We start from the raw sequence: 15,409 nt of genomic DNA on the forward strand, positions 1-15,409 counted from the left end.
GCATGTGTTAATGAGATGGCCTACTTTTTCCCTTTGCAGCAGCCTAAGTTTGGGTCTTTATCTGACAGTCTCAAGATTGGCCTGTGTCCACTGCTGGGCCACTCAAGTGAAAGCAGTCCCATCTCTACAGCATTCTGTTTGTGAGTAAACTCCTTCCCTCACACACTTGGTTGCTTCCATGATCAGGGTGGAAAACGCTGGCCTATGGGTCACTGCGTATTTGCTAAACAAGTCCTCTAAAGTTCACAAATCTCTAGAGACTCCGTAGAATTATCTCACCATCACTGAAACTCTGCTCAGCGCTGAGTCTAAACCTTCCATGTGAATGTGTCATGTCATTTTATCTTCTTTTCAAACAATTACACTGGCTCAACTCAAGTCTGTTTCTGTCCATGAAAACACACACTAGTTCAGAAGAAATCATTTGGGCCTCAGAGATTTTACTGTAGCCGGTCACGTCTGCTTGATCCTTATCTCTAGTTGGTCATGGGAGACTGGCAGCCAGAGATGGGCTTGTGCATATTGCTGTTATCTTCATAGACCCACGTAAACCTTTCTCAGTCTTCTTCCCTGCAAGTGTGACGCAGGTTGAATTGGCCATTTGTGAAGCCATGGTCAACATTCTTGACAAAATGTAAACTGTCCTTGAGATTCAACCATCTACCTGGATATCCGCTTTGTCAGCAGTCTGATCTGCCCAATTGTAAAGTTGAGAATAAACACAAAATCATGTCTTGTATATCCATACATTTATTGGAAAGTTGGACACATTGTTTTTTAACAAATTGACTGGATAGTGCAGAGCTTCATGAATGGTTTTGCATATGATGGCTGGTCATGAAAAAACATGTGTATGGTTCAGAGGATGATGACAGCTTACTCAAATCTTGACCACAATCTTTGTGCAAGATATACAGGTTTAGATACATTTAAGGAATAATTTCCTCAGGTTTAAATGCTCTTTCCTTGTGCTTGAAGTCTTTTTTGTCTACCATAGTCAATGAATCATGTAGAAAATGCTCCAAGTTTCCAAATGAACAAAATATAAAACTGACAAACAACCTTAAAAAAGAAAATTCCCATAATTCTCCATTCATAATGTCCACAGTAGTGCATTCTTTAGTTGTAAGACGATTACAGTGGGTCGTTCATAAATGGATATGAAAGGTCTCCAATTATCATAAATATTATGGACCCTATTGTGGACATACTGTACATACTCAAAGATGAGGTGGGACACAAAAGCTTAGGATAGCAGCATACACAATGTCAAAGTATTATTACAAATACAGCATACACTTTAATGCTGAAAGACCAGAAGTTAAGTACATGATTGAAGGTCTACATTGTTCATAAATGTTGTTTAGAACACAATAATGAGTGGTGTGTGAGAATCATAATCCTAGCATAGGGCTGCATGTTAACCACCCTGATGTTAGGCATTACAATGAGGCTGTTTTTGATTGTGTCGAAAATCTTTTACATCTTACAACTCCCAAAAGATGGTGGCACCACAGGGTAACTTCTTTGTTCTCATATGTGACCCTTAGGTCGAACCACTTACGACAATGTTTCACTATTGACAGTGTACAAGGTCTCCAATGTTCAGAGACTTCTTATCTAATCGAGAACCATTTCAAAATCATTGTATGTATTACACTGAGTCATTACATCTAATTTAGATGCTATTAAGTTTCTCTCAAAGTGGTTTGAGTGCCACTTCTAAAGTGCTTTATTTGTGAGCCTTCGGGTGCCGAGTTGTCTCTCTTGTAACCCCAAGTATATCAACAGCATTCCACTTGGCAACCAAACGAACACTGGCCTTTTTGGGGTTACAACTGGTGTTGCTGTAACATTAAAGCTTCCCATCTGAAACGCAAAATTATGTACGCTTTGGATACAACTTTGTGTCAGTAAATTAACCTACTCAACAGTTCCTTTTTAAGAAAAGCTTGATTTCCTATTGTGTGCTGTGCACACAAGTGAACTGCCAAATATGTTTTGTCTTTTAAACTATTAAAAGAGAAATAACTATTTATGAACATTTGTACAAAACCCTGGAAGACAACTGCTCTCAGTACCAAGATAACTTCCTTAAAAAAGACTCATTAAACAGGAGTCACAGTTCAAAATAAATTACATGAAAAAAGAAAAACATTTAAAAATGTGGCATTTGTAGAGAAAGTGTTCTTCAGTCTTTAGTTACAAAAGGTAAACTTGTCCAATGCAAAATCCCAGTACTCAGTAGTTGCGTAGTCCCAACACAGAATACCAGCTGGTTCCTTCATCAACCAGTCAGTCGTATCGTCCCAGCAGTGTTCGCTTCACCAGGCATCACTTCCTTAACCCTTGTATCGCCAAACTGCCAAACCTGCTTTTGGCAGCGTGGGAAATCCCCGTCTCAGTGAGAGGCAGAAGACAAGTGTGCTGCCGCCTCCACGGCCAGCTGGCCACATGGCCGCGCAGTCTTCAGGTACTCAAAGGCTTCCTCTGAAGGCCAAGACACCAAGAGATTTAGTTTCCCTTGCTTCCCCTTTTGAAGAAATGAAAATTCGCTTGACTCGGCGACCGCACGCACAAGTGGGCGGTCGACGGCAGCAGTACTACGTGTCCACAGGCGAAGGTGCTTGTGTAACAATCTCCACGCAAGGCGGAGGTGTGTGGCCGCTGTGTTGGTGTTGGTGTGGGCCGTGCTGTTCCCCGTCGTCTTCCCTGTCCCCGTGTAAGGTCAGCTCAAACGTAAACTTGTTCGCCCCCCCGCATGTCTCGTCGTCACAGAACGGCGGAGAGGGGCTCTGGGGGATCATGCTGTGGTACCAGTTCCTGTTCTCCTCCAGGGTGTCCAGGATGTCTTGGGCGTCCGGGTGAACCAGGTCTGCCCAGGTCTCCCACAGCGGGTGCACAATGTAGTCGATGAACCCCACCTACACAGAGAGAGGGAGAGACAGAGCTGTGAGCCTGGGAACATTTGGAAGTCATAATGTAATAGCTACCCCTCTGGTACACTTTCTCACTAATTACTCATTACTGTGCCACTTAATTGACTTTTTCCACTTTCTTAATGTGTCTGTTTTTGTCTCAGAGCGAAACCTTTTCTTGTCATAACTTGAAACAAAACTGAAAAGCCATGAAACGGAAAAACAGTGAAAGACACACACAGCTGTGCCCAGGTCTACTGGAGGCTTTCACACTACAGTGCAAATGTCTGTACCCCTTCCAATGGGCCAAACCCATTGATAAAGCCACACACGGGTCCATCACTGGCAAGGCAGGGTGGGAGGTGTGTGTGTGTGTGTGTGTGTGTGTGTGTGTGTGTGTGTGTGTGTGTGTGTGTGTGTGTGTGTGTGTGTGGGTGGGGGAGGCAGCTACCTGGGACTTCTCCACTGAGGCTGTGTGCTTGTCGCACATGGGGCTGATCTCCATTCCTCGGTCCCTCTCGCGGTCTCCCTGATGGAAGAACTCCTCCATGATGCGGTCGGTCCACTGGCGGTACACATCCAGGGGTTTGGTGGGATTGCTGAGGTCAGCACAGTGCACCATGTTGCGCAGGACCTGGAGGGGTGCAGACGAACATGGTCAGATGAGAGAGATATGAAACAGTTGACACGGTTTTAGGTGTCTAGATGTCACTGCTGACATAAAGTTGTAAAAAAAAATCATAAGGGAGATGGATTTAAATTGTGTACCTGTATCCTATCTGTGTAGTTGTCGAGCAGCAGTACTCCTGAGCTTGTCACTTTCTTCGTCTCCACCATGGTCTTCAGGTCCGCCAGTAAGCTCATATGCTTTGACATATCTGTGGCCAGCACCTGCAAATATACACAAGTTTGATAATGCAACCAATTCTCCCCACATGACACAAATAGACAGTCTAAGCCTGGGAAAAGTGGTTGCTGGTTACTGACCATGTCAATGACCATCCTCCTGAGATTCTGTCGCTGTTTCTTGGAGAGGTTCTGGAAGATGTCACAGTTCTCCCCCTGTAGCAGCTTGAAACCCACGGCTAAGTGATGGTTCTCCAGCACGGACTCATCGTTGTACATGAGAGCCAATTCAGAGTCTACAGGAAGATACATCAATGCAAAAAAATCAGTAAAGTATACCTTCAATACTACATTGCAGAGTATGGTTTCATTTCTGATTCATCATAAAAAAAAACTAAAAAATGTTATTGCCATTTTGAAAGCCAGTTTGTAATCTTGTAAGCTAAAATAGCTCTAAATAGCAGTACAATGGAAGGGAAGAGAATCCAACTTACTAGTATTAATCAAGAACTGGTTTGAGACGCCAGGGTGGTCCACATCATGGATTGCAGCCGCAAAGATGGCAGCAAGAATCTCCAGATCGGTGAAAACTGCCTGTTGTTGGGTAGACAGAGGACATGGGTCAATGTAGTCTACACCTATAATTTAGCCTGACTTCATTCATGTCACAAGACATGAGAGGGCGATAACAACAACAATGTCTGATAGTGTCTCCAATCTCTTCTCCCCAAGTATGACACATTGTTATGTGAATCCTGACACCAGACAAAACATTACACAATGTTTAGGGATTATGTTAAGGGTCACATGGAGTTCCACCCCGCGCTTCAGGCATTGGTCTTCATTTGTACTACTACAGACACACAGCAATTCCCAGTAAATGGAATATTTCCAATAAAACCAAGTGATTTATCACACACTGGTAGGCTGTATTAGGGAGGGATTATCTAAAGAAGACAGCAGTGACGAAAGTAAACAGGAATTAAAATAACACCACCGCTTTTTACACACATCACATTCTGTTTAGAGATTAGCCTGGGTCATGTGGAATATCACCCTCCCACAGACACTACATGAAATACGATTACATCCACTAATGTAGGGTTTCATTAGATTTAAACAACAATAAGAAACTCTCCCTCATGTTTTACAAGGTCTTTACTCTAGGACGTGGCCACAAAGAATTGTAAACACCACTCAATATCATAGCTGTGCTGTCTGCGATCAAATGATTGTTTTGACTGTTTGCCAGGTGTGGGAAAGCGTATGTCCTTACGTCCAGAGCCGGAGTGGAGAGGAGGATGTGTGTGGACTGGGCCACGTCAGCTGCGTGGAGGCTGTTATGGTACGCCACGTCCGCGTGGTAGTGGTCCTCCAGGGTCATCATGTAGGTCACAAAGGTATCCATGGGGATCTTAAATGTCTTCATCAGGTCTCTCTCCTTTGAGAAAAAAAGCCAAGTGCATGCAGTTTAATCCATTACTGTATTATTCTTACACCAAATTCATTCATGAAAAAAAGATTTGTGACTCACCTGAAAGATGGTATACATGACACAGGTGAGAGGCCGCTGATGGGAATGCTCAGCTATCCTGAAAATGTTGAGACCCCACTTGTTGATGTCCTCAAGGTCCTATGCAGGAAAAAATAAAGAGGACATTTCCAAATGTGCTCTCCAAACTCAAGAGTGCACAACTGTGGTCTTGTAGTCATCGCATGTCCAAAAAATGCTAAGGGGCACATGAGATGCCTGTGCCTTACTAAACAGAAAAAATAACTGCCTAAATGCTATAATGGTATAATAATGCTAAATGCTATAATCAATACTCTATTTGCCTTGCTATGTAAGGCTGTAGCTAGCTCCAGAACACCAGGTCTTTGTACCTTAGAGAGCAGGTCTTCCATGTCGGTCTTGACCCCGAATCGGGCCACACTGCATCCCCCCGTGATGCTGGGCCCGTGGGTGACCTTCCTCACTCCGCTGATGTGACTCATCATGAGCTGCTGCTGGTGCTGCTGCTGCTGCTTGTGTCTCCGCTTCATCTCGCGGCCCTTGGACTGGGGCAAGGGAAGGTCCAGCTCATTCTGCTTGTCTGTGAGGACGAGACCAAACAGGAAATGACTTTTAATGACAATTCAGGTGATAGGTGCCTGCGCATGTCTGTAAGGATGTGGGAGGTGGAGAGGATAGAGTCCTTTGTTCACAAAATAAACCACTATTGTCACCACTTGTCATACAGTCAACATGAGTGCAGACTCAAAATATTACACGGAAAGTCGGATGCTGAAATGTGTACAACAGAAACAAGTTCGAGGAATTGTTTAATGCTGGTGTCATTGATGGCTTCTGGTAAATATGCCATGAAGCCAGGACAGTCCAGGACAACACACCCGTGTTCACTCAAACACTCACTAAACACTCACTCATGCCCTTCACAAGCCAGTTTTAGATCATGTTTGAATTTAAGCACATATAAAGGATGGATTATGCCAGAAGAGATTGATGCAAGAACTTTGAGCAGCAGAACCAGACGCATGGTGTAGGTGTGAGATGACTCTGCTACGATAAATCTCTTCCCCTGTGAAGGTCTTAAATTCCCCTAAATGAGTTGGAAATGGTCTTCCAGAGGGATTTCCATTGTTTGCTTTTGCTGTGTGGCGTACTGATAGAAGGTGACTTTCTTAGCCCTGGCCATGTGATCACTGTTGTGCTGTACACCCTTATAAAGCAGTAATTTAGCAGCCCTCCCTAGTTTCATCTTAAGCATACAGCCTGCACTTACTCCAGCTACTGATAGCTACACTACAAGTGCACAGCAACAAACAGGTAAACACATATGTGTATGCACACATGCAAACACACACACACACACACACACACACACACACAGCAGCAGAGGCTGCGCAGCAGCTGCAGACCAGATCAGACTGGTTTGAAAACAGAGGTGCAGGCAAAACCACAGAACAACAAACAGAACCCCCCACCCCCCCTTACCGCCCCCTCTATTCCTTAGCCCACTTGCTCTCACCCTCCACACTCCCCCTCTCTCTCTCTCTCTCTCTCTCCACACTCCCCCTCTCTCTCTCTCTCTCCCTCCACACTCCCCCCTCTCTCTCTCTCTCCCCCCCCCCCCCCCCTTACTCGTCGGGAGAATCTTCTCCAGTCCTGCCAATTTGGAGCTTTCAGTCTACATGTGTTAAGAGCTCTTCCAGTGAATCAACAAACACTAAATTCTTCAGCAGTGTCCCTCTTCCCTCACAGTCAAAATCCTTCCTTCTATAAACAGCCTCTGACAAACACCTTTATAGTTCAACGCAAAGCATGATTTATTGTGTGTGCAAACACTAAAAAAGGGATTCTCCACAGTGAATCATCTTTAAGTTCCATGTGCACACGTGACTTGTTGACATGCAGTGCTTACCTAAAAAGGTGTTGGAGATGTATTCAGACACCTGGTTGCCAGAGCGGCTCATCTCGGACAGATGAGTGAGTTCCCGGTTCAACATCCTCTTGAACTGGAGAGAGAGGAGAGAGAGAGAGAGAGAGAGAGAGAGAGAGAGAGAGAGAGAGAGAGAATCATCAGGTTGGCAAGTGTGCACAGTTTACACAGGCTGTTTGAAGTCTACTACTGTCTACAGGGCAAAACATAAAGGGCAAAGGTGCATGTTGAAATGGACATCTTTGGAAAGCAGACAATTCCTAGAACATAAGTGTCCTTCCAAATGACACAAACCCAGAGTAAAAAACATGCACTAGCACACTGACACACCTTGATATAACCCCAGGGCAAGGAAAGTAAATCGTCGGTTTGATGTCCAAAAAGCTCAGTTAGCTCTGGCTGATCTAGACCCCTCTCTCTCTCTCTCTCTCTCTCTCTCTCTCTCTCCTCTCTTTCTCTCTGAAACCTGTTTGTTGACCCCTCAGCACCATCCGTCCAGCCTCCCACTCCCCCTCTCGCTGTCGGCCTGTGCTTCCCACACTTCCCATCCGTGTCCCCCGGCTACAGCAGACCACTGGACTGCGCGGCGCGGCGCGGCACGGCACTGCGCTGGACGCACCACTGTGGGTGATGTAAAACATCATCGGCTGGCTGAACTAGAGAAACTAGTTTCTACGGTAACTGTACGGGCTGCTTCTGCCTGACCTGTTCCGGTCTCATGCAGAATGGGGTACGGTGCCGTTTCTTTGCACCTTACAGTACATCCTCCTCTCTCCTTTCTCTTCTTCTCTCTCTCTCTCTCTCCCTCTCTCCTTCATAAACAACTCACACACATGCTTCTCTCATCCTCCTCTCTCCTTTCTCTTCTTCTCTCTCTCCCTCTCTCTCCTTCATAAGCAACTCACACACATGCTTCTCTCATCCTCCTCTCTCCTTTCTCTTCTTCTCTCTCTCTCTCTCTCTCTCTCTCTCTCTCCCTCTCTCTCCTTCATAAACAACTCACACACATGCTTCTCTCATCCTCCTCTCTCCTTTCTCTTCTCTCTCTCTCTCTCTCTCTCTCTCTCTCTCTCCCCTCTCTCTCCTTCATAAGCAACTCACACACATGCTTCTCTCATCCTCCTCTCTCCTTTCTCTTCTTCTCTCTCTCTCTCTCTCTCTCTCTCTTTCTCTCCTCTCTCACTCTCCTTCATAAACAACTCACACACATGCTTCTCTCATCCTCCTCTCTCCTTTCTCTTCTTCTCTCTCTCTCTCTCTCTCTCTCTCTCTCTCTTCCGTGGTTAAAATCTTCTCAATGTTTCATAATCTTTCATTTTTCTTTGAATCATCATGCTCTTTGATGTTCATAACTAGCAGAGAACTTCTCTCTACCATTGACCTTTACATCAAGTGTATCAAGGACATCAAGTACACACACACACACACACTCACACCTAACCTAGAGCTCATGTTATTAGTCATCTGAGTCACCCTACTTGATAAATCAAAAAAGGTTAAATACACACACACACACACACACACACACACACACACACACACACACACACACACACACACACACACTCTCTGTGAACTCCAATGTTGTTTCACACCATCTTCTGCTTTTATTTAATCGATTTCACCACCTCTGCAGTGACACAACTACCATGGTGCCAAAGCATTCCAGTTTTACAAAATCACTTGAGAACATCAACAAAGACTATCAAAATCAGATCCTGGGGTCGAGTATCATTTTCTGAATAAGTTTAAACACAGCACAGTTTGCACTCCTCGGGTTAGTTCAGTTCTACTTTGTATAATTCCATTAAATTAGGTTATGCATTTAAAACAAATGATCAGGAAACCATTCTTCAAATAAAAATCTTCTAAAAACCTCTCCAAAATCAACTCAACATCCTACATAGCTGACATAATTTAGACTACATTTCAGGTAATTATTCAGTAACAATTTGTAACAATTATAATTCAACAAATCAAATTAAAAAGTTCCTTTTAAAAGCTATTAAGCCATTATTCATTAAAGAAAAAGAACCAAAAGTTAAATTTCCTAGGGTCTTCAGAGTCAGTATTCATTAAGCCTATCGCCTTCATGCTCTAGCTTCTAACACCATGTAGATAGAGATTAAAAAATGCTAACAGTGACGGACTAAAACTTTTAGAACCCATTAACTTTTACAACATGGAAATGAACAAATCTTGACCAAGTACAACTTCACATGACCACTAGATATGTACAGTCACATTCAAACAGCAGCGTGGGAGGTTTGGCTTAAACTTGCCTTTCAACAACTTGCCTTTTCACTACTTTGGCACAAAGACTGAAAGATGAAAAAAAAAATCTTTTAAAGTAATTTTGAACGTATGTCTCCACTCACCTCTCTCCAGCCCTTTATTACTCCTGTAGGTTTCTGGGTCTTTTCTGAACAACACAATCCCATGTCTGTTTGCTTGGTACTCCAGTCTCTGTCTGTCTGTGTGAGTGTGAGTGTAAGTGCCTGTTCTGCTGCTGCGCTGCGCTGAGTTCACTCACTCACATGAGACTGCTCACTCTGACGGTTGCCAGGAAGTGCATGAGACAAAGTCCCGGCTGATTCAGCCACGCCACAGACGGAGACGGTTCCTTCCTCCTCCTCCTCCACCCCCACTCCAACTCCAACTCCTCCTCTGGCCCCGTCTCCTGCTCTTGCAGCACACAGAACCTCAAACTCACCCCCCCCCCCCTTGGAGTCTCTGTGGCCCCACACAGACACACCTGTCTCAGCTCTTTACTCATGACCAAGATGAGCTCAGCGAAGGGAACGGACAGTGTCTTATACTCGTCTGAATTATACGGCTAATATATTTCAGATCGACTTGACAGATTTGTGAGAGAGAAGAAGTCCTTGTACCACTCACACTGTTGTCGAAAATGATCAGTGGAAAGAGTTTTTTAAAGAAAAAAAAAAAACAGGCTGAGTTATTGCCGTGGGGAAACCATGAAACTAAGAAAGAGGGCTATCATGACATTGTCCCAGGTGCCCCTGAGTCGCTGATTCCGACTTACAAGGTATCCGTACGGGCTGCTCCCGCCTGACCTGTTGGCAATGCAAACAGTCTCATGCAGAATGGGGTCAGGTGGTGTCTGTTTGCACCTTACAGTACTGCTCATTTCCTATGCTCTGGGCTATTAAAAAGGGGGGCATAGCTTTAAACAAGAAATAATTCTCATTTACATTTTAAATAAAAATCTATTGTAATGTGTTGCATGTTTCCTAACATGAAACTGTTGCAGTAACTCAGTATTGCGAAAACTACCAGTAAGGTCAACCTAATAGGTTGCGGTAAATGTGGAGCAATTTGAGGGCTGGAGATGTGGCTTAGAGAGAAAGTACAAAGGTTCATGGCACACAAAATTAGGGAAACACCACAGAATTTCCTTTTTTACTCTGTTAGGCATGAACCCGAAAAGAAACAGACCAAGAGTTTCCTGACATCAGTTAGACCCTCAAAGCCTCAGCAAACCCGCCACTTGCAGAGTAAAGCAAAGGAACATAAGCTTCCCTAAATACTGTCCTCTGAACGCTTGATCTCTTACCCAGAAAATGACCCGCACAAACCTTACAACACAACAGATCACAACCAGAGGAAATCTATGGCTATGATTATTACAACACAAACTTCCCCTCTTAAATAATAAGTTCTGTATGGATATGAACAGCATGTACTGTATTTTCTACTTTCAACACAATTGCAACAGTGGCTTTTATAGCATATTGTCTGCATATGACCGATCATAACCTTCCCTGAATCTAAATATACAATACCTGATATACAATATACATTAACAGCAATCCTTTTCAAAGTCAAATCAAGCTCTCATAATACAAAACTCTAATTGTGTCACTACAAAAAACGTAAAACAAAATTGTGGCAGAAAACAGTCAATTAGGGCAATCTGAAATTGCCAGACAGTCTTTTGGCTCTAAGCTGACTGACCTTTTTCAGAGCAGCATTCCGGTTAAGCAGATAGTGGGCTTGAGTTAGGCCTAACCATATACCACCCTCTACGTGAAAAGATTAATCCTCAATGCAAATTTAACAATGCAGGGAAAGTTTACGGCGCCCCCATAAACCCATACATGACAAGTGCACGATCGCCCTGTACGCAAGCAAGACACCTCACGGCAATCACCCACCCTCCACACACACACAGACGCACACACACAAATCACCCACCCTCCACACACACACAGACGCACACACACAATCACCCACCCTCCACACACACACAGACACACACACACACACACACACACACACACAACGGCCACTTTCACAGCTGCCCCCAGGGAATGACACACAAAGGTAGTGGGAGTGCAGCAGATTTGCATGCGACAATAAGACAGCACAGTACAGTACTATGTGAGCAGACAACTTCACAAAACATATATCATATCTTCATTTAAACAAACACACAGCCTTAAAAATGATCTGAACTGTTAGCTTGTGTTGAATCAGGTCAATACAGTGGCACTGTTGTCTTCAACCAAGTACGAATACTTTAATTACATTAACATGTTTGTTTTTCCACATTTTTCTGTTGAGGAAAAGCAAAATACGTACCTGCTATAACTGACTCAGCATCAGTTTTCAAACATACTGACAATCATTACACTGACCCGATGCACTGGTCCCACGGCTGACCATGCCGTGGAGATTTCCCCACACCGCTCACTCTCCCTCCCTTCCCGCCACAGACTCACCTTGTTGGAGGCCATGTCGCTGACGGAGCGGTACGTCTGGATGGTCTCCAGTTGGTCCAGACACCAGTCCAGCTCCTCCATGGTCTCCACGGCCAGCCTCTGGTAGGACTCGTCTGGATGCAGGAGACACATGGACACAAAGTCAGAGTCGCGCGGGCCCAGAGAGCTCAGTGGCTCTAGGTGCTGCATGGCACACGGAGGACGCTGGTCACAGCAGACCAGAGCGGAACGTTCCCTGGCGCGCGCGCAAGACAGAGGTCTGGGTTGATCGGGACGGCGCAGCCACAGTCCAGAGCGCGTCTTATCTCTTAGCTGGGAGCTGAAGGCGACTCATTCTCAGACCGTTCTTTGTCTCACTCTATTCTGTTTTTTCTTTTTTCCTCTCCTTTTCTCTCTCTCTCTAGCTCTCTCTTTCAACTGCCAAGATCTCCTCTAGCGCAGCCGGCACCTCTGGAGCCTTGCTCCCTGCTTGAACTGTGGTGCACTGCACCCCTCTCTATGTGTCTCAGAGGCTTATGTTCTCATGCTCCTGTTGCTGCTGCCAGTTCATTCCCTCTCTGAATCTTACTCTTCAGTTGCACTACAGTGCATTACTCTCTTTCTCTCTTTCCCTCTCTGTCTCTCTGGAGTGCTGGAGTGTCAAAGCGCTTGCAGCCACAGGCAGGTCTGAAGGAGGCTCTTTATTTCAAATAAGAGAGTAAGCCCTTGTCAGTTTCAGTTTACACGAGGGAAGATGGATGATAGTCGGCTATGCCGTGGTAGGTCTGATGTGTAACAGAGTGAGATATCACAATCACAGAAACTGGGTGGGACCAGTGAGCCAACACAAAGGAATAAGTGTAATACCCAAGAGCAAAAGGTGAAATACAATGTGTGAGTGAGAAAGAGAGAAAGAGAGAGAGAGAGAAAGAAAGAGAGAGAGAGAGAGAGGAGGATTGACTGAGTAATATGAAGCAGATGTTCATGGTCTCCCTCTCGACACTGCCACCCGTCAGAAATGTGTCGGGCAACTAGAAAGACACAACTTAATGAGCCTGCACTGTTTCCTTTGATCCACCCAAAACGCAGGGGGGAGGGAGTGGTGGGGTGGTGGGGGATTCAAAGCTGGGGTTCTGTTTGCACGAGCAATGCAAGAGGCAAACTTTACTCCTTCAGCTGGAAGCAGGCCAACGCCAGCTGAGTCTGTGCCAAAGAAACGAGATCGACTTCCCCTTCGTGCGCAAGACATATCGAAAGGCTGGCCTGGAGTCCTCCAGGAGCCTCAGTCTGTTGACACCACCAACCATCACTCCAAGTCTGCCATTCTTATGGGACTGAACACCTCAGACAGAGAGACAGTGTTGCTTTTTTCTTTTAATTCAACTCTGGGAGCTACTGCGGTATACGGACATTCTTTTTTTTTACATTTCAGAATGTTTCCATTACTTTTGAAGGACCATTAGCGACCTCCCACAGCCTATAAGTACAAAATTGTGTACTTTACTTCACTTAGGTTGGGCGTAATCAATGAATCTAAACAATCTCTTTAATTCCACTCCTTTTTCATTAGGTTAGTTAGGCTAATCAGTAAAGTAAAGGCTATATCAATTCAAGTGGAAACTGTATCAAGTTCCTGAAATGCACACAACAAAGCATTATCTATGGATGAGTAAAAACGTAATTGATTTAATTACACCCATATACAAACTAGGTTTAGCTCATTACATTTAGATTTAAATGAATTTTCCAAAAGTTTCATTGAATTTATGATTGACATGGCTTTTCCAGGTCTTTTTCAGGAATTCCAGATAGTTTTTGAATTTGCAGATAGTTTAATAAAATATTGAGCATCATAGTCATGCACGACACAAAAAAACTGCCAATGGTCAGGCTGTAATCAGTTCATAACGTGAAGTTAATAGCATGACACTAACTACCAATCAACAAATATACTAAGGCGATTCCACAAAGTATTATCAGCTGACCATGCTTACGTCATCAGAGGCCCAGAGGCTGTTTCTCCATGGTGCGCGGGGCCATGACATTGAGGAGCAGGAGGGGGCATTGGTTTCCTGCGCTTCACATATGGAAGTCATTCAGCCCACATGTGCAAGTCGGTCGGCTGGCACGGCTACACTCGAACAGCCACATCAGAGGAGGAGAGCACCATGTGTGCCCGGCTTGTGCGTGTGCATATGTAGGTGTGCCTGTGTGGGTGTGTGTGTGTGTGTGTCTCATTAGTCTGCAGCACAGTCCATGAAATGTAATGAAACGTCCTGGGCAATACTATCCAAAGTCATATTGATGGAAACCATCAATTCATGTGTGTAACTATATATATGCCACATGGGAGTCGCCTGACGACAGGCTCTCGCATGCTCCAGTTGCAGAGGAAAAAGGTGCTTTTTAAAAAACGAAAATAAAGTTTAAGCTGACCCACTTGAGTAGTCAGCAGTGAGATGACGGTGACCTTTGTGAATGAGGGACCAATGACAATTCAACTCAAACAAAGTCAATGTATAGCTGAAAACAGACAGAAATAGAACCAGTGACCTTTTGCATGTTTGTCCAGACACATGACGTTGGTCCATTCAGGAATTGTTTAAATGTAGTGTGCAGTGACAATGTTGATTATTAATGAAATGGTGATGGTGTCTTGTGGGAATTTCACAATGACAGTCTTGGTCCTGGCTCTCTGACGCACTTCCTTCAGAGGGGGGGGGGTGTGACTCGAAACTCTCTCGCTCATGACAACCTGGTCATTCAGCGCGTCCTCCACACACACACACACACACACACACACACACTCACAGTCAAGCCTCATTCGGACTCAGCTGCTTACACTGGGTGTTCTGGGTACAACAGGCCACAGTGTAGCCCAAATGCCTCTAGCCCACCACAAAATGCTCTTTTGTGAAGGCAATCTGTTTTGCAGCATATTAAACTGTCATCATAAACATAAGCTTTTACTCCCATCTCATGCTGCAATGAAGGCTAGCGTTTGGCTGAAGGTTCACTGGCATCTTTATTTTAAAAAAGGGCTTTTACCTTGTGCGCCCAAGTACTGCCTGCTGCCTAGCTTGACTTCCCTCCTGCATCTATGCCACGGATATACACACTTCAGTGTCTCCCCAAACCTCAGTTGATTTGTACTCACTCAAGAACACATAATTATTAGGGCTGTCAAAAATAACTGATTAATTTCGATTAATTAATTTGAGAAAAAATAACTGATTAAAAAAAATAACGCAGATTAATCGATTCCGTGTGACCTTTGACCCCGAGCCATTCTAGTCAGTAACCATTAGACTGTAAAATGAAGGAGAAGAAAATGTGCTGCCTAGATCATTGATTGGAACATTTACTTTTAAAAAACAGCCTGATGTTGATAAAATAAAGTGTTGATTAAAATAAAGCCCTCTGCAATGTCTGCAGCAAGGAATTTGCATCTCACCGGAGTTCATCAACTCTAAAGTCGCAC

At 44.4% G+C, this 15,409-nt stretch overlaps 1 protein-coding gene across 4 annotated transcripts in view; it reads right to left on the reverse strand.

Annotated features, from left to right (window-relative positions):
* Positions 1 to 732: 732 nt before the first annotated feature.
* Positions 733 to 15,409, reverse strand: part of LOC125290934 (cAMP-specific 3',5'-cyclic phosphodiesterase 4B-like) — a 37,103-nt gene continuing 22,426 nt past the window's right edge. For 3 of the 4 annotated variants that reach the window (XM_048237388.1, XM_048237397.1, XM_048237406.1), the window contains 10 exons: positions 11,950 to 12,062; positions 7,187 to 7,280; positions 5,649 to 5,857; positions 5,299 to 5,397; positions 5,041 to 5,205; positions 4,259 to 4,358; positions 3,906 to 4,060; positions 3,687 to 3,809; positions 3,370 to 3,552; positions 733 to 2,924 (listed from right to left, as the gene is read on the reverse strand). In XM_048237388.1, the coding sequence (XP_048093345.1) occupies positions 2,604 to 2,924; positions 3,370 to 3,552; positions 3,687 to 3,809; positions 3,906 to 4,060; positions 4,259 to 4,358; positions 5,041 to 5,205; positions 5,299 to 5,397; positions 5,649 to 5,857; positions 7,187 to 7,280; positions 11,950 to 12,062 (1,562 nt within the window). In that variant the 3' untranslated portion in view covers positions 733 to 2,603. Of the gene's footprint in view, positions 2,925 to 3,369; positions 3,553 to 3,686; positions 3,810 to 3,905; positions 4,061 to 4,258; positions 4,359 to 5,040; positions 5,206 to 5,298; positions 5,398 to 5,648; positions 5,858 to 7,186; positions 7,281 to 9,582; positions 9,778 to 11,949; positions 12,063 to 15,409 lie in introns of those variants that run through there. The other variant, XM_048237414.1, reaches the window with a different exon arrangement.

This window comes from Alosa alosa, chromosome 1, assembly GCF_017589495.1.
Source record: "Alosa alosa isolate M-15738 ecotype Scorff River chromosome 1, AALO_Geno_1.1, whole genome shotgun sequence".
In the NCBI taxonomy this organism is placed as follows: domain Eukaryota; kingdom Metazoa; phylum Chordata; class Actinopteri; order Clupeiformes; family Clupeidae; genus Alosa; species Alosa alosa.